Genomic DNA, 24,771 nt, shown 5'->3' with positions numbered 1-24,771 from the left:
AATTAGCATAATATTTACACATGTTAGCCTGTATCTCATTGGTATCCCTGGATTGCCTTGAAGTTATTCCTTTGTAATTCTCATCGAAGCGATGCCAACACCTATCCACCATATGACTAATCTTCCCACATAACTGACATTGATGTCGAGGTCTGCCCTTATACTTATTCGTGTTCTGAGTATTTTCTCGAGTATCATTTGACCTATTACTAGCATAGTACCTGTCACGACTACCACCAGTATTTCCTCCATTATACCGATCATGCCTAGTCAGGTTAATACTAACTGATGTCTTCATAAGATCACCAATCCGTGATTCAGTATCAATGAGAACCGAAGTGACAGTGTCAAACGTATAAGGTTCACCACTTACAGTTATGGTAGCAACAAATGGCTCAAAATCAACAGGGAGCCCATTATGCAGTGTAACAATTTGATCAATCTCTAAGACCGGACTCCCACTAGTCCCAAGTAAATCACAAATCTCCTTGATTTGTGTGGAAAACTCACGAACTGACAAGTCTCATTTCTTAAGAGATCTAAGTCTTCCATGTAAGCTCATAATCTTTGTAGTGGAGAGCTCTGAATACATACTGAGAATTGTATTCCAGATCTTAGCAGAGGTGTGTGCTCCCACAAGCTGAGGTAGAATCGAAGAACTGATTGTTGAAAGGAGCCAAGATGCTAACGAACTATCCTGCTTTTTGTGTCGCCGATACATTGGATTCACTATTAACTCACCAGAATCATCTATAACGGTCTGAATGGAATCGACAACGATTCATCCAACAAATGTTCTAGCTCATGTCCTTGAATCATAAGGAGCACTTGCTACTTCCAAAGAAGAAAGTTGTTATCATCCAGTCGAACATTGACATAGTTGTTCATAAATGGAGTCTACGTCATTCGATTAGTGGCCACAACAACACTACTTTCTTCAGATGTAACTTCAACCGTAATAAAGGAATCAGACATGACGAGTAGAAAATATAACAATCAAAGAATATCACCATGAAAACCACTGGCAATAGGATCGCTAGACATCTGATACCATGTTGAAACTGTGAACATCACATCTTTGAAAAAACAGAAGAAAACAAGAAAAAAAAAAGAAAAAAAATGTAGGCTAATGAATGCTTTAGCCCTTGACCAATTGGTCTTTTTATATAGCCATGCACATTTCTTAACGGGTTATCACTATTAGTTTAACCTAATAGAAAGCTGACTTAACTTCCTAACTGACCTTAACAGAAACGGATAGCAATAACATCAACCAATAGCTCCAGCTGGCAATCCTTCAAGCTGACATTACTTAAGTCTCAATACCAAGTCCCTTAAATAATTATTTCTTACAACCATTCTTTTAACTTTTCATCATTTCACATTTAGTTACCAATAAACTTTTCTTTCAATTATAATCTCAATATTTCGAAAGTATTCAAAACTTTAATATTCAATTTGGAATTTGTATCAATTATTTTCACATTATTTCCAATATAGTATCAATTATGTTCACATTATTTCACCACCAACTTCCTAAAGCTTACGAGTTGGACCTGTATCTTTATACAACTCTCCACGTTAATCCAAATTCAACATTCCAACCTTAAATGAACATTTTAATATTCAATTCCAATATAATACCTAAACAATTGCATAATTGCCATTTAAATCTTCAATATTTTTCCATTTTTATGATTTAGTCCTTATACTCTTACAACCTTCCAAATTTGATTCTAAATCCATAATACCATAATTTTAACCATAGGATAAGTTTTTTTTAGAATTTCATCTAAATTTTTCTATTTTATTCAATATAGTCCTTTTTGTCATTTAATCCTAAATTCAAGCATCATAAAACAGATTCAAACATTCCAATAACATGTCCAATTTCTACTCATTAACTTATACAAATTTTCTTTTTATACCCATAACTTATACAATTTATAATTTAGTCCTCTATCTTAACAATTTTACAAATTTAACTTCAATTCAAGCTTCAATTAACATAACCAAAATTTCCAGCGTTTAATTAAAACATAATGCCCCAATAATTACATAATTTTCACTTAAGTCTTTACTTCTTCCATATTTACAATTTGGTCTTCAAACTTTTCCAACTTTCCAAATTAGTCCAATTTCACATTCTAACATCAAATTCAAAATTTTAATAATAAATTATAGCATAATACATCATCTATTGAACAATTTCACATTAATCCCTATATTTCTTAATTTATATGAATAGGTTCCTATACTTTCACAATTTTCTAAATTAGTCCAAATCACATTCGAAACATGTAGAATCTCTCATACATCCTTTCTAACCCTTGTATAATTTTCCAACATTTTTTCTTTATTTCTTTCCCTTTGGTCGAATACTTTTAAGTTTTCCTAGTGTGGATTACATTTTGATTCAAACATGAATTCATTCTCTAAACAATATTTCCATGAAATTCTCATAATTTCCTCATATGATAAATGTCATAATTATCATACTAAAAATAATAGAGTTGGCTCATTTCAAACAATTAAAATAACATATAACATAAGAGTATCATAAAATGCATAATTTACCTCAATTTCATATTCTGGTAGTTTGCACTGCCCTCAAAGAAATAATATTTTGTATTAATATGGAAACTTAAAAATTATTCAGTTTGTACCATTAGAAAATAGACTCGAAAAAATCTAACCATATAAGAAACTACTTCTAGTTCAACTTGCACAATTTATGATGAATTTTCTAATCCAGCTTATAGAATTTGTTTTGAGTAGAATCTACTGCCAAATTTTTGACCTATCATCGGTTAAAAATTCATATCCTTTTGTATACACTTATAAATATGTAGCTGATTATTTAAAACAAAACTAGACTGATTTAAGAATCCAATGGTATACAAATCATCTTCTAATCATTCTTGTAGAATTTGTGGTGCTTTTATAAACTTACTGTTCTGATTACCAATTTAGGTAGATTCACTAATTTGCATCCTTAGCTTATTCACTAATTCTATTAGCTTATAAAATGAACACATATGCATGAATTCAAGTCCAAATCATCATTTCCATGCAATCTCAATCAATTTCATATCAAAAACAATCAAAATTCAATCTTTTTCATAAACTCTAACCTTAACCAAACTCATCTTTAAACATTTTCAATTGATTTTAATCATTATTCAAGCTTGAAAACAACTTTATAACATCATTGACACAAAAGTCTATCTTTAAATTATCAAAAACTGACTTGTTCATCATCCACTCTAACAATCAAATCATTGATTCAAGCATGGAAAGCATGTAATATTTATATCAAATGATAAAAGATTTAATATAGATCATTTTTCTATTTCATGACTTAATGCAAAAATCAAAGAAAAATGACTAAAATTGAAGAAAATGAAGAAAACTTACCTTGCCCCTCTTTCAATGAAACTCACGGCAATTTAAAGGGGAAGAAAAGCTTTCTTGAGTTTTCTACAAAAATATGATTTTTCTACAAGAAATCTATGTACACATGGTTTAAATTCTAATTAAAATAATTTTTGAATTCATTTTAGTCCCAGAAGTCAAATCTACCCTTAATGAATCTTGATACTCCATGCCAACTCTTCATCACCACTTTCATAACTATTTATGGGTTTCCATTTTTGCCCTTTCAATTTTCCAAAATTTCAATTTTAGTCACTTAAATTCCACTATTCCACTTTATCATGGAAAATCCACTTAAATTTACCTATCCGTGTTAAACTCTATTGATTAAAAATATAAATATAATATCACTAACCTTATACTATCATCCTTCAAATTTTTGTAAACTTCTGATTCGATCCAATTATCCAAATACTTTATCGCTTAGTAGCTCTTTACACAAGTTTCAGATCGAAATCTGAATTCCATATAGGATCCATTCTTAAATTATTCATTTATGGGGTCAAAATATATAACTTTTAAAATTATACTTTTTGGTCTCTAAACTTTTTCAAGTTTATACTTTAGCAACTAAACTTTCAAAAATTATATTTTTAGTCAAATCTGTAAACCAAACATTATCACTTGTTAGTGTATTCGAAAATTTGAAACGTCATACCTGAAAGACTTAGTGCTCGAGATATATTTGAAAATCAATTTATGTTGTAAAATTTCATCTCATAATCATTAGATATTGAAATCCTCCTTGAATCCTATGAATTTTGAACTCCTCCTCTTTGAGGCTATAAATTGGTTACTCTCGTCTTGAAGTTCCATTATCATCTGTCTTCAGTTTTTCTGAAAGACCTGTAAATACTCATTTATATTCTTATCATGCATTTTATGAATTTTATGCTTTTATTTGTGTCTAGAATGTGTGCAACAATGCATCCTTCCTACGTCTTTAATCTTCGAAGGAGACCCTTTTCTTGTTGACCACCTTCTTGAATAAATCATACGTCTTGAATATTTTTAAGTTTTAAAAATATTTATTTTTAAAAATAAATTAAGTAAGCTCTTGAACTTAAAAAATTAATTTCACATTTGAACTCAACAAAAAATAATTTAGCTCATTTGTTTCATCAGCATCGTGAATTGTCACATCAACGTCGTAACGGTCAGCTATGAAAATCATTGGTTAAAGGGTCATAATAGATTTTTTTTCTGAGTTCAAGGACTATATTAAGTGCAAAAATAATTCTAGAGTCACATGGTTTTTTTTGTAAAATTTTGAGGGCTTCACATACCATTAAGTCATTTAAAAAATATTTTTAAAGAATGATAATTTTGAGTAAATGAGCCTTGATTCTGCCAAGGTAGGTTAATTTATTATACACAGCTGATGTCCTAAAGTTCCCTCTCAAAGTCGATAATACTAGAGAGATTTGTATTTAAAGGAAATTCTCAATTAAGGTTAGTAAGATACGCAAATTTTATCCACTTTTAATTTATTTATTATTTTTAATAATTTTGAGTAATCAATATAATATTTGTTCAATTTTTTTAAATATATTGACAACACACTTTTATAGACACAACTACTTGAACTTGAATACTCTGAGGAGAATTATATTATTTTTTATCATTGAAGCCATTAAATGAGTTTTCCTCGTCTTAATTTATTTATATGAAGAGAGGGCCAATAATTTGGTACAACACACAAACAAATGACAAAGTTGGAAGAAAGATCATCTAAAATGATGAATTGTGAGGTGACGAGTGAGTAAATATTAGCTACTAAAGATAAAGAAGAGAATACATAAAAAGAATAAAGTTGATATGAGGGGTAGATATAAAGGAAGAGCATATATATTATATGACCTTTATGGGTTCAAAAATCCCTTTGTAAAGCATGTTTACGAGGTTGTACCACATTATTTATTGTTATTCTCTTGAGTGCAAATATTCTTCTCTTACAAATGCGATCATAATTGACATAGTATCCCCTCTTAAAGACGTGTCCGAAAGTCCGGCACTTTGTCTTAGATTTGCAACCCCCTTGAAGGAATTTATACTCTTCTTCATAATTGACATACTCAGATATGCAAAGGTTAGGATTCGAGAATGAAATAATACTAGTATTTTTAATCAGTCGATCAATGAATCATTACAGCATAAGTGGCATTTTTAGCGACATTTTTTTAAAAAATATCACTATTTTATTTACAAAACACGACATTTATGGATACAACGGCATTTATGTAAAAGTACACCAATATGAATGTATCATTAGTGGCCTTTTTAATATAAACGCAACCATAGAATGATATATGGCGGCGTTTGTAGGTGAATGCCACTATCGACTCGTATTGTAGTGGGAAGGGATGAGAGGATAAGCATATTGAATTCATGATTTATTGTCGATTAAAATTAAAGTCATGCCCTTTTAACGTTTAATTGATCAAAAATTTAAGCTTGAGTTTTTTTTATGGATAGAAGTATAGTTTTATTTTTTTAAAAAGGAAACATTTAAATTACCATGAAAATTTATAATTATAATTGAAAACTAAACAAATAATATTTTTTCTATAATCATTAACACTAGAAACTAGCCACTGAAAATTACATAAAGACCATACAAAGAAAAGGTTCAAAAACATAATCAAATAAACTCGAACAAAAGGGAGATACTAACGAATTTGATCGCATTGACAAAGAACCACAAAAGATGATCAAACTATTAAAAGACCCTGACAAACCGTTAATCAGAGTTGAGCGACGTGAGAAAATTATCCACAAACGTAAATCGTATATCCAAATCCAATCCAATGGTCCAAAGTAGAGAAGATCATCAAGATAACAAATAAATATCATTTTGATCAATTATGAAGATATCGAATTCAATCTTAATAAAAAGGATAAACGAAAAAAAAATTAAACGACCGAAAACATGCTAAAACATAGAAGAAAACGTTCCACAAAGACAATTATTAAAAACTAAAAAGAAAAAAATTAAAAATATGATATAAAAATAGAAAATATAAGAAATACTAGTGACGACAACTAGCACTAAAGTTATTACGGATTCCTGTTAGCCAAAAAAAAAAAAGTTAAGTGACTATTAGAATTTAGAGTGTTCAGGTACGTAACAACATGAAATATTTTTTGATAAAAGTTTGTTATTCTTGCGGTCCTATCCCACTTTATCGAATATGTTTATACTTAAACCATTAAATGTAGGGTGAGTAAAATAATACTTGAAAAATAATTTTTTATATGATTTGATGACGAATCACTCATAATTTTATAAACTCAACTCAATTCAAAAAAAAAATTAAATGAAATTTGAATTATATAATATGACTCGAATAACTCACAAATTTTAGTAATTAGGGAATTGATTTTTATGTTCAATTTGAGTCTCTCGTCTCTGCATGATATATGTATATCATATATAGAAAAAATATTAAATAGATATATGTATATATCATATATGGTTATAGAGAGCCGCTTAAATTGGAATCAATTACCACCATAATATCATAAATATTTTCATTTCAATTTAAACAAAAATTTAAACGACTCGACTCCTTAAAAAAAGTTTGAGTTATAAAATAAGACTCGTCAACTCGATTAATTCAAACTTTTTTGAATTGAATTGATTTGATCTGAGTGTTTACCCCTAACTAAATGAATGGGTAGAGAAAACTTGTAGTCGCATACAAAAATGATATATTTTTTAAAGAAAAGAATTAAATTTTTCGATTTATTTTTTCATATCATTTTAAACGCAACAAATCAACATTTTATAATTTATTTATTCATATTTTAAGTGCACCAAGTAAGAAAGTGGTGTTTGCATGTCTCTAATGTAGAATCCATTTTTATTGTTTTATATGAGAAGGGTACATTTTCAACAACAAAAAATAATATCTCTAAATATTAATTTTGATCACTCCCCTTCAATTATATAATTTGACACATGCATATAATATTTGATAAATATAATTTGATATTGATTACTTCATGAGTGTATCTATAAATTCAAAAAAATATATCATTAGGTTGAAGAAAATAAATTTTGATCATGTAATGTACAATAAGTTAGTCACTGGCGGAGGTAAATGTGGTATAGGACAAGTACGTGAACATTCTAAAAATAGAAGCTTTTGTTAGTGTAAATTTTATTTATGTCCATCTACTCTATATGAAAGATTTATGTTATTAATATATATATATATATATTTTAAAAAATATTTACGAGTCAAACAATGAAGCTAAGGCGAAACATCAGTAAGTAATAGTCTCTGGCAACCGGTCAATGGAACCCTAAAATCTATCACCATATTGATATAGTGGGTTGAGATATTAGGTTCTTTAATCAAGATCAGGGGTTTAAACCTTAACATTTGCAAATGGAATAAACTGGGTTGGGAGTATCGTTCTCACATCTGCAATACCCGATCTGAATGAATCGCTTAATAAATTGAGTATAAGTGATTAATTCAAAAAAAATGTAATCCTAAAAGCTGGCTTTAGGTTTTCTCCCACTTTCTGGGCTTTCTGTTTCCTGCAATTTCTTTCAAGTACTGGGTTTTTGTTCTTCGGTCAAAGTGTATACAAAGTGGTTATTCCAAAACCCTGCAATGAAAACCAGGTGATAATATGAGAATTCATCACGTGATTAATTATTCTGCAGTAAACTTGTAAATTTACTATAAACATTTGCAAGGGTTGTCTTGTCAAATGATTAAACTTGCCATGCCCCACATGGGGGCTAATCAAAGTAGAACAAAGTAAAAACGGAAACATGAGAGTTTCTCTTAGTAAGTGAAAACTGTGGCCTTGCATTACTACTGCTCTTGTATATTTTCTAGTTCTTAATATGGAAAAGCAAAAGAGAACTTCAGTCTGTTCAAAGTAAAGTTGTTTTTTCCCTTCCATCTTTGGAATTTAAATATAAATATAAATATAAAAGTGAAGTGATGTTCAAAGGCAAATGACTGTTTTGCAGGAGATTCGGTACGTCCATCACCTTTTTCAAGAACATACCAAAATGATGGGGATTTAAATATCACATTTTCGATTATATTACCTTTATTATTGTTGTGAATGTAACAAATATTATTACAGTTACTATGAGTCATAAATGTAAATTTTCTTTTAAATTTGCACAACTTATTATAAAATATGATAATTATAATTATAAAAATACCTGTAATGATTTTTGGAGAGCTTTCTAACACATAAACTTATATTAATATGTGAACATAATTTTTAAAAATTGAATTCAATATGGAGTGGGAGTTGCACAAAGTTTTCAATGCAGCAATTAGATGTTATTCAAGAAATAAATGTTTATTGAAATCTTAAAACTACAAAAGAACAAATTAACCTATAAAATTACCCATTATTTATATACAAGAAACATGAAAATAGAATTATAATTTAGAAATATAAACAATTCATTACTTCTATTATCAATAATATAATAAAAATAATAAGCATTACTAATAATGAAAAAAATAAGCTTATTGAATGGAATAATAAATTATAAAAATAATTTTAGTGTATAAAATTTAAATTGAACATTCAATCTCACAAATAAATCTTAACCCATTTAAAAAATTAACCTATAAAATTATCCATTATTATTCACTTACCAAAATCAAAATATTATAATTTAAAACTCATAAAATTAAAAATAACCCATGATTTATTTAAAATAAAACCATATAAGATTATAACCCAAATCTAATTAAATTTTTGAGTCTGTTTTTTTGTCCAAACCCAAAACATTAAAAGTAAAAAAAAGTTATTTAAAACATAAAATATAAATAAAATAAAAAATTATTAACTCTCAAAATCCTTCTTCTTCTTCTATCGCGTGCTTGAGTGAGAGACGTAATATATAAACAGAAAGACAGAAAAACTAAAAGAAAATTGGTTTAATTTTTTTAAAAATCGTCCATTTTCTATCATTATTCTTGACTTGGTGTGTTGTTGACTTGGTGTAACGGGAAAAATATAAATAGTGATCTATTATCACCGCGATCGTCCGTTATCGACTGCTATTCACATTGCTATTTTAGACAATAACCGTTATATCAACTGTTATAACAACCGATGGTGCTGAAACCACGATATAACAACCGTTATATCGCGACGCATCTGTTATTTGAATCCCTACAAAATGATTAACAGTAAATCTTACTAGAATTAAGTCAAATATGTTGGGCTTGAAATGTACCTATAAAGCTAACCAGAAGAAAAAAAAAGTGCCATTCTTAGAGAATGGAATTTAAACTGGGGTTTTGTAGGTAAAAAAATTGGCAGAGCCTAGAAATAATAGACTGTCAAAACATGTATCAAAGCCTAAAGAAACATGCATTTGCCCAAAATACTAATCTGGGTTGTTTTGAAATTTGCATAATTATAGAAGAATAACAAAAAGCACTTAGTAGCTAGCATACATAACCTTAAACTCATAGCCCTTTGGAGCTAAACATTTCCTAAGAAATGCCCCGCACCAAGGGTTTATTCTTTAGGCACATTAGGCTCTACTATCGGTACAACTGCAATTACATGTCATTTAATGGCGGCACAATTGATCCTTGGGCGTGAGCTACTTATTTTTCAGCGTCTTCTAGCAGCTGTTTCCCTTTGAGCATTGAAATAGACAGCAGCAACAGGAATACCAAGCTCATTCTCTTCTGCAAACTTTCTGGTGTTGAAACGATCCCTTGATGATGGTGTGGTCTTCACTGTTTGCCTGTGCTTCTGCTTGAACAGCAGGAACACGAACCTGTGGATCCCTATGTTTGGCCTTGGCAGCTCATAGTTCACCAATTCCCTCCCTGTATGTAACCATAAAAGTTGGTCCATTTTCTATATATATAGTTATATACTTGAAGAATATGAAGGGATACTTACCAAATGTGGCATCTGTTGTGCCGGGGATATCTGTCACTATCCTGTGAGATATGCCAATCAAATACAAACAATCACTAGATTGCTTAAATTTTATGTTCATTCTGTTTTGATGAAATCATGAACCCTAACAGTCATATATACACATTGAATAACTACAAGTTACAAGCTATTACCAGTGTAAGTGCTCTCTAAGATAAGGGTCACTAGGACCTGGAACATCTGGGTCTGTCATCACCTGCAATATCAAAAACATGGTTGACGATGATAACTTATTTTAATATAAGAGAAAGAAAAAGGAAGATATCAGTGAAAAAGTACAGTTTTTACCAGGGTGAAAAAGGATCTCATATCACCACCATGAACCTCAACCTTAGGCTTGTTAATTACTGAAGATGGAAAGAATTCATGGCCATTATAAACCTGTCTGTTGGAGTTGAAAGTGACTGTCATTTTCACAGATGGGGAGATGCCATCAATTACATCCCCAATCACTCCCCCTACAACAAGAGGATCTGAGAGTTTTGCCATCCTAGTGTAATATAAGGGAATGCTTCTTCTCTTGCTGGTGTTTTGCCTTTTGGAAGGGCTTCTTATTGGGCAATGAAAGGGTACCCCCCACACATATTTATAGTATTGAAAAAGCACCCACAAGCTCACATGATCATCAAATTCATTAGTTGGGCTGTGAGGTTAAGAAAATGGAACATCAGAAAAGATTAAGAAAGGTTTAATTGTTATCTTTATATTAAGCTAGACTCTCAGCTATACACCACCATTAAGATAGAAATCGAATCTTATATGGCATAACTTCATTTTTTTAGCATATTCAGTGCAAATAATGTATGTTTAAGTTGAAATGATGGAGGTGTTAAAATAATTCTGTGGAGAGAATAATACTGGTTACTTTTTGGATTCACACCAGAATTTCTAGTACTGAAGTCTTTATATCAATTCATGGTAGGCTGTGGTGGAAGTTAAGCGATATATTTTAGAATTCGTCCATGCGTTCATTGTTTTGGGTATTTTTACCAGGCCCCCCAACGAGAATTGATAATATTGGTAAATGGTGGGGCTATCGGCTCAATTTTTCTCCTTTTAGAAAAATTGATTTGGGCTTTTCTTCTTCATGATTTGCCTCTAACCCTAGTTGAGGTGTTCTTTAGTTTCTCTGAGTTCCAAGAACAAGGAAACATAGCAAGTGACAAGAACATTGGATTCATCAATGGAACTCAAGTTTAGATATGTTTGGTTGTTTGTTTTCTTTTTCTTTTTTTCATTATTATTATTTTTTTGTTTCCTATAATGTATTCATTGATAAGAATAAATTGTTTAATTAACTTTGAGCGGGACAATCCTTTTAATTTAGGTGGAGAATTTCAATAGGTGAGAGAATGACTCTTGCACTGTGTTTTTATATTATAGGAGTAGGTCATGGAGGATGGAGGATGAAAAAGACAAGATCGACTCTTTTTCAGTTGTGTTGAGGGGTATTTATATTGACTCATTATGCGTGTGTCAGCTATAAGATTATTATTGTTATTTGTAGGTCGATAAAATAAGTAAAATTAATAGTTAAACTTTAAATTTTCTTTTAATATATCACATGAGTCTGTTAGAGATCTTATCTGAAAATCTTGTTTATGTATTATAATTGACTTGAAGAATTTTACCTAGAAAAATCATGATCTTTGAAAATTTCAATAAATAAAACAGTCAATTTAAATTTCTCGATTGGTGGAGATATAATAGTTTTCAAAGATCATTCTACATAAATATAATAATATTTTGTTTATATATGATATTTTTATTCGTAAGAGAGTCCATTATCTCTCTATAAATGTTATTATTATATTTTTATTAAGTTAAGGTGGTTATAAAGTAGTATCTATTATAAATACTTTCAATCATTTGATAATGAACATTCAATCACCATGCTGTAATTGTTGATGTTCGAACCAATGACTTCTTGAAATAACAACGATTCTTATAACTACTGAGATAAATTAATTCGTATCCGTCCATATTATTAAGTTGTATAGGATGAGACCGAGTGCATGAATTATTTCTTTTCTTTTCTTTTCTTTTCTTTTCTTTTTTCTCTATCAAGGTTGGAATCTAAAGGAATGGCTAATCAAGTAGTAAGGAGAGTGGTAAATTAAAATAAAATAAGGGGTGGGGGCGGGGAACTTAAAAGTAGATTGATTTCGTAGTGATTTGATACGCAGACTTTTCTTTTTGTTAAACAGCCTTTAGCCTTACGTGGTGCAATGCCATGTAAATGGCAAATGGGTACCCGATAAAAAGATTGAGTAATTTCTTCTAGGAAAGAGAAATTAACAAATGAAGTGACTCATGCCTAAAAGAAGAATAGTTGCATATATAAGTGATATTATATGTATATATTTTTAGGGTAAAGTATAAAAATGGTCATCTAACTATATGGTATTATTTTGTTAAGATATTCGATTATTAAAAGTTATAAAATGATCTCTTAGTAATATGAAGTTATTTTATTGAGTCATTCGACTATCAAAAGTTACAAAATAGTCATCTGACTATTCATTATGTTTTAAACTCATATATTTTTTTTTGTTAAAAATTAATGGTAGTTTGAGGTAGACGATAACCTATTGACTGAGATAAGATAATCGTTTAAGATTCTAGTATTATATTATATTATATCCCAGTTAATAGATTAACATCCAACTGAAATTGTCATAAACTTTTTAACGAAAAATGATAGTTTGGAGTACAATAAATAATTTGATGACCATTTTATAATTTTAATATTCAGGGATTAAAAAACAATGTCCTATAATTAGATAACTATTTTATAACTTTTAATAGTCAAATAACTCGTTAAAACATTACTGTATAGTCGGGAGACCATTGGTCTACTTTACCCTCTTTTTTATCGAGGGAAAGACTTAATTTAACATAAGAAAAAGAATGAAAATTTGATGGCTCTCCAAGATCCACGATTCAAGATCAAGCCGAATGAAAATTTGCAGAAACGAACAAGGAAAGGCCCAACCGTAAGAGAAGTGAACAGAAACATAAATGAAAAATAAATCAATATTTATTTGATTCATGTAATATAAAATTATTTTGAGAATAAAATTATTAAAATGTACTATTATTTGGTATATTATTAAAGATATTATATTATTTTATATGGTTTGTTTGACAAAAAGAATTAAAATTATAATATTTAATTAGGGAAATATATGGTAAGAAAATACATATTTCATCCAATTGTTATTGAGAAATATTCAAGTTGAATTCTTAATATTAGATTAAAAATATTTATATAAAAGTTCATAGAAAATATTTTTTATTATTTCAAATTCTATATTTTCTTTTATAAAATGTTACACAGATAATTCAAAATACATTTTTCACTTATTTATTTGTTTGAAAATAAAGAAACAAATACCATTATAAATACGTGTTTATTTTTAGATATTATGATATTTAAAGATGTACATATTTATACAGTGTAAGTATGTGATTATTTCTACACTTTTTCTTAACTAATTCATGCTACATGTATGACTTGCACAATAAAAATATCATATCAAGTTATTTGACAAAATTAATGAAAAACATAAAAATATAAAATAGAATATCTTTTACGAAAATTAATCCTAAAAAATAAATGCAATAAAACACATTCCAAAATAAAATTTGAATTAACACATACACAATAAATACGAAAGTTAATATATATTTTTTACTTTTTTATAGCATGTTTTATAATAAGTATTAAAAAACTAAACCATACTAATAAAAATAGATAAAAGAAATTTATTTTGTTGTAATTATGCAGAAAAGTAATGATTATTTTGAAATAATTCTATATTTTAAGCAATTTGTGCTAAACATGGGGAACCTTCTAGTATCTATGAAAACAAAGAGAATGAAATTCTCAGAAAAAATGCTCCTTTACCATAGGAAATGTTTTATTAACTTCCAGAGAAAATGATCCTTTACCACATAGTTAAAATGAGAATTTCTTACCAAACAACCAATTGGTCTAGTGGGATGAGATACTAGATTCCTTAAGCAAGGTTAGGGGTTCGAATCCTGGCATTTGCAATGGTTTGAATCTTGGTGTTTGCCAATAGAGCAAACTGTGTTGGAAGGGTTGCCTTCTCCTCTGCAGTATCTGATCTAGATTAGTCGGTTACTAGATTGAATATCAGTTATTAATTCAAAAAAGAGAGAATTCCTTAAATATGAAAAAGGATAGAATCGTAGAGATGACCCATGTAACAATCCGAAATTTTTTTGAGGATTTAATTATCTTGTGGATTAATGAGGTAATTTTTATAAGTTATGAGACTATATTAATTTTTTAAATGAAGGATTAATTTTTAGAATTATACTTTAGGGAGAATTAAGGACTAAATTAAAATAAAAGAATTATACATATCAGCAGTGAAAATAAGGAAAAAAAGTTGAACTCTTTAATAAATGATTTACGCAAAAAGTTATGAAAACTTATACAAGAAACACATATTAACCATTAACGCGCGAATTCTGTGATATAGGAATTGTTGTTATGCTTTGAGGTTCTGAGTTTGAGTATCAGGAATGTCAAATATGTAAACATTCGATATCAAATGATTGAGAGTTATCTTTAAGCATATACTATTTTATACAAACCCTAAATTAATAAAAAAAAATCATTAACACATAGAAACTTATCATTCTACCATAATTCATTGTTGAGATTTTAGTGATACGAGATAAATACAAAAATTGAACCTCTAAATAAAAAGTAATGAAAAAATTGAATTTTAAAATGACAAAGTTCGATTTCAACCATCTCTATTTATTAAAATAGATGAGTGATTAAATATGTAATTTACTCATTTTGAATTATATGTTTATTTACTAATAATTATGGTCAGCTACGGCATTAAATATAGACCAAAACTCTTGAGAAATATCATTTAATAAAAGAGGAATTAGAATCCCAAACATGTAGAATGATAGAGCCCTAGTTTTTCGGCTTTCTTAAAGCATAATGGAAAGAGAGAATTTTGAGATGAAAACAGAAGCTTGCCTTTTGTATTAAAGGAAATCAGTCCGAATTTGTTACAGATTTTAGCGAAAGAGTCGGTTTGTAGTGCCAAAGGGTCATTTCAGAGAAGATTGTCATTTTTCCTACTTAAAACGAGAGTGGGATTTCCATAAGTGGAAACTCATTTCTCCTCTCATATTCCACACCCAGCTGCTTTTACATTTGCTTTCAGCCACTGTGTGTACCGTCTCTGTTGGAAATGACTACGACATCACGTTCCCATGAACTCGTCGAAATAGGCTAATAAAACCTAATTTTATAAGTTTGAATATGGTGGTAGATGGTTCATTCTTTTTTATTCAGGCGGTATTTAGGCGGAGAGTTGTAACTCGTGATTAACCTATAATAATAAGATAATTAAAAATGGAGAAAAGAGAACGAGCAGGAGCAGGAGCTAGAAGATCATTTTCATTCCTTCTAATGGTTTCTATACATTGACATTTAGGATTGGTGTCAGGTTTCAGATAATATAACAATTTTTTAGACTGATAAGATAGGTAAACCTAGCTGATGTAGTCGACTTGTTAGATGATTTTAATGTGACAGATCACGTGGACCTACCAATAATCTCGTATAAGGTATGTGGTTTCTCAAGGAGTATAGAGCCTCGAGTCTCCGATTATCTTATTTCTAGAGATATCCCTCTGTGTAAATTATCTCTGGAAAGGTTATAGAAAATCTTATTGTTATGAACTAAAGAGATTTTAAAATGGTATAATATTAGAATTTTTTTTCTTTTTTTTTTCATTTTCACAGAAAAAAGTTATCATTTATTATTAAAGGAGAGCAAAACACTAAAGCAAGTAATTTGCTAAAAAGTACAAAACAGATCATAGTCGAAACCAACAAAAACACACCAAGATACCTAGAAAACACACCCAAAACAGAACATACAACAGCTAATTTGTTGATTTTTATTGAAGTTTTTGGAAAATAAAACTACGATGGATTTTTAATTAATTATTAACTACAGGTACATGAATAAAATGTGCATGCCTTCTCGCCTACATGAATAAATATGGAAAAAGAAAATACAAGCTTTTATAATTCTTGCAGTTGCATGCAACGTTTCAACAATTTATACGATAAACCTTACTGGAGAATACGTGTACACGTAGGTTCAATGGTGAAAAATTATTAGAAGGTCTCGGTTTACCACATTATCCGTGGTCTCAATCAATAATATTTATTCATATCATTTTTTTCGAAGATAAATCTTCACCTCTTTCCTACATATAAATAAGAAGTGAGTAGTTATTTTAAAATTTATAGCTTCATTCACTGAGACTATGAATGACGTGATGAGCTTCATTCATCGAATAATTTATTGTTTAATGGTAGTGGACAATATTTTACATATTTATTTTACATGAATGGTGCATGCAGCTCGACTCCACCATTATCTTAGATATGTTTTCAAATTTTCTATTTTCGAAAAGCTATCTATTTACAGAATTTTTGGACCACTTTATTGTTTTTTTCTTATTGTAATTCAGTGATTGGTAGGGGAAATTAATGATGGTGGATGGTCACGTTTGTTTAATTAATTAAACCACTTCATAGTAGTTGTCATATCCATTTTTTTCATACAATTAAGTTTAAAAAACAATTATAATTTTTATTTGAAAATTTGACGATTTTGAATTAATTTAAAAAATTTGAATTGGAGTCGTCATCGATCTTTAGGTTAGGTAGATCGAATACCTAAAAAATATATTTTAAAACAATTTTAAGGAAAATAATTTAAAAGACAAAAATTGGTCTGCGTTTACCAAAAATCCAATTTAACGGTTCCGGGAGTCGATTACGTGTAAAGAAGAATAAGCAGCCCCACAACGCCCAAAAATTGGTACTTATTCGATTACATATTGTCGCAAATAGTGAAAATTATGAATTCGTATCAAAAGATAAATTATGATCCATTTATTGAATATTAATTAATTTACTCCGAATTGATTAATTAAAAAAAATTCTTTAACTTGACAAGAAGTCTCGAGATTCACAATCTTCATTCGGGAAAGTTATCTCACCTATTTCTTATATGTAAAGAATATTCCATCTTTGAATTATATATAAAAAATTAAATTAATATTGAAATATTACATAAAATAAATTATGATTCATTTTTTTTGAAAACATACATCATAAGAACTAACATTAACTAAAATAACATGAAAATAAAAAAATAAAAAAATAAAAATCACTATTTTAATAAATACATAAAAGCGCTCGTGATTTCAAGTTCATATTCTGTTTGTCGTATCGGATTACACTACTTTGATCAAGTGATGCTTTCCACACCCATTCTACAAATAAAGTTCTTGAAACTATTCGAGTAACATATAAAAAATATGATGAAAATAAATGCAATTTGAAACATAGAATACAATTTCTACAACAAATAGAGCTAATAATATTTACTTAATATAATATATATAAATATATAAATATGCAAAATATATTCATACATAATGGACTACAATAAAAACAAGTGAACATTACAAACCAAAATGCAATCAACAAAAATAAGTATATTTGGTAATTTTGAAGGACCAGAGTAGGACTAACAAAAACTTGAAGGACCGAACAATAATTATAAACAAACCAGAGCCACGATCGAATATATTAAACAATATAGGTATTGGAAATGAAAATAATCCATAAATAATATTAAGGACTAAAACAAACTAAACCAGAAACATGAAAGGGCAAAATAACGTTTCTACCTAAGAGCATTCTCATCAAAACAGTGACCAAAACAAAAGATGCATAAAACATAGGGTCAGTTTCAAAAATAAGCAAACATAGTATAATATATATACTAGTGACTTAAATATAAAAATAGAAAGATAAATGCTCAAAACAAGATAACTTCTCATTTAATGGCCAACGGGTGAGATTACAAAGCAACAAAGACCAAATATGCTATTATCCCCTAAAAATTGAAAAACACGGCGAGGGAGTGTGAAACTTGATGAGTGTTCTGAATCGTAATATTTGCTCCTTAATTCTTCGATCTTATGGATTTATTGCTGCTGATTTGGTTGTGTTATGTTTATTTTCGTACAAGGTCTTACTCTTCAGAATTAATAGTAAAACGGGCGCATTCTGCAATTTTTTTATTATTTGGTCACGGCTGGAGACATGAGCACGACTCTGGGCATGACACGATTTGACGTGGTAGTTTCTAAAAGGTCCAATCAGCACTTCTAGAAGAACGAATAGATCAGTCGTATGTTTTTGCAATTCGGATTTGAATTAAACTAGTGTTTTAGGATATTATTTTAATTTTATGTTTAGGAATTTTAGTTTAAATAGTTTTAAGTATTTTAATTCAGATTTAGGATATTATTTTTATTATATTTTATCTTATCTTTGTTTTAGGAATTTTAGTTTAAATAGTTTTAAGTGTTTTAATTAGGATTTAAGATATTATTTTAGGAATTATCTTTAGCTTGTTTTTAGGAATTTGAAGGCTATAATTACCCTCTCAAGGTAAGCCTAGAAACACAGCTCTCACTTCTGAGAATTAAATCTTCTTTTTCTCTCTAGATTTCTCTTTATTTTGCGCATACTTCTTCTATTTTCTTTTAAAATTTTGTTTTCAAATATGCCAAGTATGACTTTGGTCATGCTTAGCTAATTTTATTTTAAGCCGAAGGCTAAAGCGAAGGCTCAATTCCAAACGTGAGAATTGTAAGACACTTAAATTGCTTCGAATTTTTCTCTATGTTTTCTGGGCTTATTTTCAAATCAAAATAATTTTCAAAACCAAAAGTCGATGTTGGTCTGGATGTTGTTAAGGTTAACGTTGGAAGAAGGATTGGCTTATTGAAGCACATTCGACTTCCTATGAACACACTTAGCAAAATTGTTTGCTAAGAGGACATTGAGATCGGAATCAATTATTGTTGAAACAACATAATCCGAGTTGATAACTTTTTCGAACTTCAACGTTTTAAGATCTACAACATTTTTGTTGCTTAGATCAACTGACAAATCGAAATTTAAGAGTGCATTTAGATATTCGGTACACAAAGCATAGTCACAAGGATTTGTACTTTTAGACAGGTAGCCGACGTGAATCTTGAAGTAAATATTTGTTTCGATGATCCAAGGAATTTTAGGCAAAGCTGAAGTTTGAGGCTCCTTTTACCATAAGTTTTCTTTATCCCAATCTCTTTTATTTATTTAATTATTTATTTAATCTTTATCTTTTTAATTCTTTAAACAATTTAAAAACCTCCTTTTATCTTTAGCATTATCTTTATTTATTATTTTCCCTTTTATAATTATTTATTTATTTTATTTTATCTTCTCATTTTTATCTGGAATTCTATCTTCTTCTAAATCAAGAAAGAGTTTCACTAAATCAGAAACACAACAGTCCCTATGGATCGACTTTGCTTCTCTATGCTACTTTCCCTTTCTAATTATTAAGAAACAGAAATTATTTTGATAGCAAAACGAAGGTTATCAAATTGGCACCGTTGCTGGGGACTAACGGCAAGTACTTATTTATTTTGTTTGTTTTTAATTTATAACTAGAAGAAACCCAGGTGAATTATCATATCTAGACTAGGAGATCGAAGCACGAGCACGAAGAATCCACAAATAAACACTTTGAGAAAAAGAAAAATTCTATAAGAACAAGAGCAGAGTTCAAAAACAGAATCAAATCTGGAGACAAACTCTAAAGCAAACACATATAACGAAGATCAAATCCCGATGGCAAAAGAAGAACAAACGATCCGAGAGCTAGCCACAGCTCCTATCACTCAGATGCCATTATGCATCAATATTCCTAGTGGTGGGACTCCGTTTAAATTAAAGACGGGAATTATTCATCTTTTTCCAACTTTCCACGGATTTCCCACTGAAGATCCGCACAAACACTTGTTGGAGTTCCACGTGGTTTGCACTAGCATAAAACCATAGGGAGTTACCGAAGATTAAATTAAATTGAGGGTTTTCCCTTTCTCTTTACCCGACTTGGCTAAAGATTGGTTATTTTATTTACCTCCAAATTCAGTTAATTCATGGGCTGACATGAGTCAAATTTTTCTTGACAGGTTCTTCCCAGCAGCTAAAGCAAGTGAGTTACAAAGGAGCATTCTTTACATTCAGCAAAAGAGCGAAGAAAGTCTTTATAACTATTGGGAACGATTTAAAAACTTTACGCACGTTGTCCGCAACACAAATTAAGTGAGCAAACGTTACTTCAATACTTTTATGAAGGTCTTTTACCAATGGAAATGAAAATGGTAGATGTCGCCAGTAAATGAGCATTAGTTAACATGACTAACAACAGCGAGAGAATTAATTTCAACCATCGCAACCAACTCTCAACACTTTTCAAGTGAACCCAGCCGACGGGTCACCAGATAAGTAATTTTTCTATTGAAAATAAGTTAGATAAATTAACTGAAATAGTTAATTCACTTGTTGTAGGAAAGTTTGGAGCAACAAGAGCATGTGAGATATGTACGAAACTAGACCATCTGACGAACTACTGCCTGATGATACAAGAAGGAGGCAATGCAGAAATCAATGCCGTAGGAAACTTTCCAGTTCCTCCACAAAGACCATACATGTAACATCCCAAACTATGGGTTAGTGACTAAATGGTAAAGTTTTAGAATTTGGTGATTAAAGTAGAAGAATGGATTAGTTCAATGATTTATCTGGAAATAAATCCTAAAAGTTGTTAGTAATTATCAAATGAAGTAGAGGACAAAATGGTCATTTAACTAATAAATGAATTAAAAATAAATATGATAAGGATATATATGTTAGAGGGGATAAGGATGAAGAGATATTCTCTTCATCTTCTTCTTCATGTACGAGAGAAAGAAAGAGCCAAGCAAGCAAAGGTGAGTTCTCTAATTTCTTGATTGTTTGTTGATTTTAAGCATGAGTTTTGATCCTTAGAGGAATAACTAAGCTTAAGTTATCTTAAAATCAAAAGATGAAGAAGTTATAAGAGATTTAAGAAAACGAGTTTTTATATGAAATCATGGAATATAGTTGATAAGTTGAATTTTAAGTTGAATTTGACTTGTCATCTATGAGAATAAGAAGATATAAGTGTTAGAATTGTATTTAGAACATATGAAAAATTGAGTATGATTCTTGAATTTCATATGAAGGATAGGATTTTGAAGTTATAGATGGTTTTCATGGATATAAGTTAGTTTAAGTAATGGTAGTTGAGTTTAATGACATGGTAGTGGTTTAAAATAGAAGAATTGAAGGACAAATTGATGATTTTCGAGCTTAAAATACAATTTCTGGGTAGAGGGAACTGATACCCTATGAATGGGAATCGATTCCCCTCTTGAACGAAAAATTCTAGTATGTTCAGGGGGTATCGATTCCCCTGGGGGGTATCGATTCCCCCCTAAATGAAAATATAGAATTTGATTCATTAAACCGGTTTAAGTTATTAACAACAGTTTAAAGTTTAGCCTTCTGATAGTTGTTTTGAAATGATATATTTATGTAGATATTGAGCCTAAACAAGTTCCGGAATAATCAAAGGATTATAATCGAATCAAAGCAAGGCTGAGGTGAGTGCATACTAGTGATATGTAGTGTTTAATGGAAATAAGACTTGCGATGAGTCTATTTCCTAGAGTAATATGCATGAAGTCATGGACATGATTATGTGTTGTTATAATTATATGTGATTATTTGTATTACATTGATTGTATGTATGCATGCCTAAAGATAATGATATGCTTTGTATATGTTATGTGATTATGAATAGGTAGAAAGGAAATAAATGATGATATAAAAATCTATTATAAGATATATGATATGAAAATATGATAGTGAGCTATGTGAAAGAACTATGAGATATATGAGTCATATAGAAAATATATGCGAACAAGATATGACATCTATGTTTATATGAAACAATTCAAGGTGATATGAGCTATGTGAGATATGAATATAAAATCATATGAGAAGTGAAAAGAATTAAATGAAAATAGACTAAGTGATTACATGTATATGTGAAAGAAGCTATATGATTCGATCTATGCGATTACATGCAACATATGATATTAGATATATGTTTACACATATATGTGGTATGTGATAGAAGAGAAGGAACATGTGATTATGAGATCAATGATTACATGTGATACGTGACTGAAAAGAAAAGATATGTGTTTATAAGAGAAAGAATATGAATAAGTAATGTGAACTGTTATAAATGATAATGCCCATGTTATGTGATATGAGAGCTAGGGGTATAGTTGGCATGCCAAGGGTCAAGGGTTTACCTATGTTCTTCGGGACATATGAACTGTTTACCTATGTTCTTCGGGACATATGGACTATTTACCTATGTTCTTCGGGACATATGGACTGATTACCTAGGTTCTTCGGAATCTATGGACTGGTCCTTCGGGACATTGATCGAGCTGTGGTGACAGCATATGTGTGCACAACCTCAATGTACTCACATACCTTAAGTTCTCATAAGTATACATGGGCTAATACATGGTCTTTACAGAGAGTAAATAAATAAATTGATTTGCTACTATGTATGTTTTATTGTGAAGTAGTATATTTGTTCCATGGTATGTAGAGAAATGTTCGTTATATATACTTATACGATAAAAAGGTATTAAAAGTACTTGTATTATCTTATGTTATCATGTATACTGAATTATATGCAACCCGATTGAATTCATAGATTGAATGTTTATATTTATGAGAAATGTATTATTATTATGTTTTATATGCCTCACTAAGTCAACGACTTAGCGTGTGATTGTTTCACACGTAGGTTTCGAGAAGAGTAAAGAGTAATGCGGAGCAAGACAGGTCAGTTCTCCTTACCAAATGTCAGATCAGAAAATATATGTACTGTATATAGAGTGTAGTTGGCATGTAGTCTAAAGATATATATTGTATGAACTCTGATATATTTTTTAAATGTTTTGAATAGGTTAAATGTTATAAAAGTTTTTAAATTACTCACTATTTTATACGAATGATTGTTTTGAAAAGTCAATGTGACACTTCGGACTCGTATTCGGGTCTGATACGGGTCGGGGTTGTTACAATACAACCCATATAGCATTACTTATAATCCGAGATGGCGAGACCACACAAACTTCAGCTATTCGGCAAATTAAATGTCAACTTATCAACCAAGACCTCCTCCTCAACAACAAATGCAAAAGTCATCATTGGAGGAAGTCATAAGAAAGTTAGCAATTTCATAAGAAAAACCAGTTACATCCCAGGAAAAGCTAGTTGCATCCCAGGAAAAGTTCCAAAGTCGAACTGAGACACATCTTCAAGTGTTGGATAACCAAGTGAGTCGACTAGATCAAACAGTGGGGAAATTGGAATCACAAGGAAGTCTACCTTCTCAAACAAAGTTAAATCTGATATAGAATATTAGTTCCATACAATCTCACCCGAAGTTCCAACAGAAAAAGTCACTAATCAGGAAGAACAAGAAGAAAAGCCACCCTCAGAAATACAAGGTACGTCTGACGCACATCCTTCTCCTTCTTCTCATGAAATCACGCCACCACTCTTCCCATCAAGGTTGATAAAGCATGATAAAAGAGATGAAGAAAGGGAGATCTTAGAGGTGTTCCAAAAAGTTCAAGCTAACATACCACTTCTTGAAGTAATTTGACAGGTACTAAGGTATGCTCAATTTTTAAAAGAACTTTGCAGTACAAAGAGTAAATTAATGGGGCATGAAAAGGTAAATTTGGGAGAACATGACTATGTGATTTTTCAACGAAATCTCCCACCAAAGATAAAGGATCAAGGTATGTTTGCTATACCTTGTAAAATAGGTAATTTTAAAATTAAACGTGCAATGTGTGACTTAGGGGCTTCAATCAACGTCATGTCATTTTCTATTTATAAAATGATTACTAACGAGCCTTTAAAGGAGATAGAAATAACCATACAGTTGGCTGATCGATATGTGATCTATCCAGTGGGAGTAATGGAAAATGTCTTAGTAAAGGTCGATGCATTATTTTTTTCTTGCAGATTTCTATGTCAATGACATAGAACACGATATGTCGGATACTTATTCCGAAGTACTTTTAGGCCGACTCTTCGTAAGCATCACACATACAAAGATCGATGTTAGAAGTTGTATACTGACAATGGAATTTGATGGTGAGATCGTTGAATTTGATGTTTACAAGGCAATGAAATACCCAGATCGTGTTGAAAGAATTAATTATGTTGATGTTATAGATCCCTTAATTGATGAATATATTGAATCTATTATTTCTTATAATCTTTCCAAGGATCCTGAACTTTACCACGAAGAGGAAGAAATAGAG

General features: G+C 29.9%; 1 protein-coding gene across 1 annotated transcript; it reads right to left on the bottom strand.

The window, feature by feature from the left end:
- Positions 1–10,007: 10,007 nt before the first annotated feature.
- Positions 10,008–10,922, bottom strand: LOC120128888 (CEN-like protein 2). The gene is made up of 4 exons (XM_039146499.1): positions 10,675–10,922; positions 10,521–10,582; positions 10,348–10,388; positions 10,008–10,271 (listed from the first exon to the last, which is right to left on the bottom strand). Exons 1-4 carry the CDS (start codon positions 10,873–10,875, stop codon positions 10,051–10,053), a joined length of 525 nt encoding a protein of 174 aa, XP_039002430.1. The 5' UTR covers positions 10,876–10,922; the 3' UTR covers positions 10,008–10,050.
- Between the last annotated feature and the right edge of the window lie 13,849 nt (positions 10,923–24,771).

Source organism: Hibiscus syriacus, unplaced genomic scaffold, assembly GCF_006381635.1.
Source record: "Hibiscus syriacus cultivar Baekdansim isolate YM2019G1 unplaced genomic scaffold, ASM638163v2 tig00001644_pilon, whole genome shotgun sequence".
Taxonomy (NCBI): Eukaryota; Viridiplantae; Streptophyta; class Magnoliopsida; order Malvales; family Malvaceae; genus Hibiscus; species Hibiscus syriacus.
Note: the sequence above shows the minus strand (reverse complement) of the source record. Positions and strands in the feature narration are given on the sequence as shown.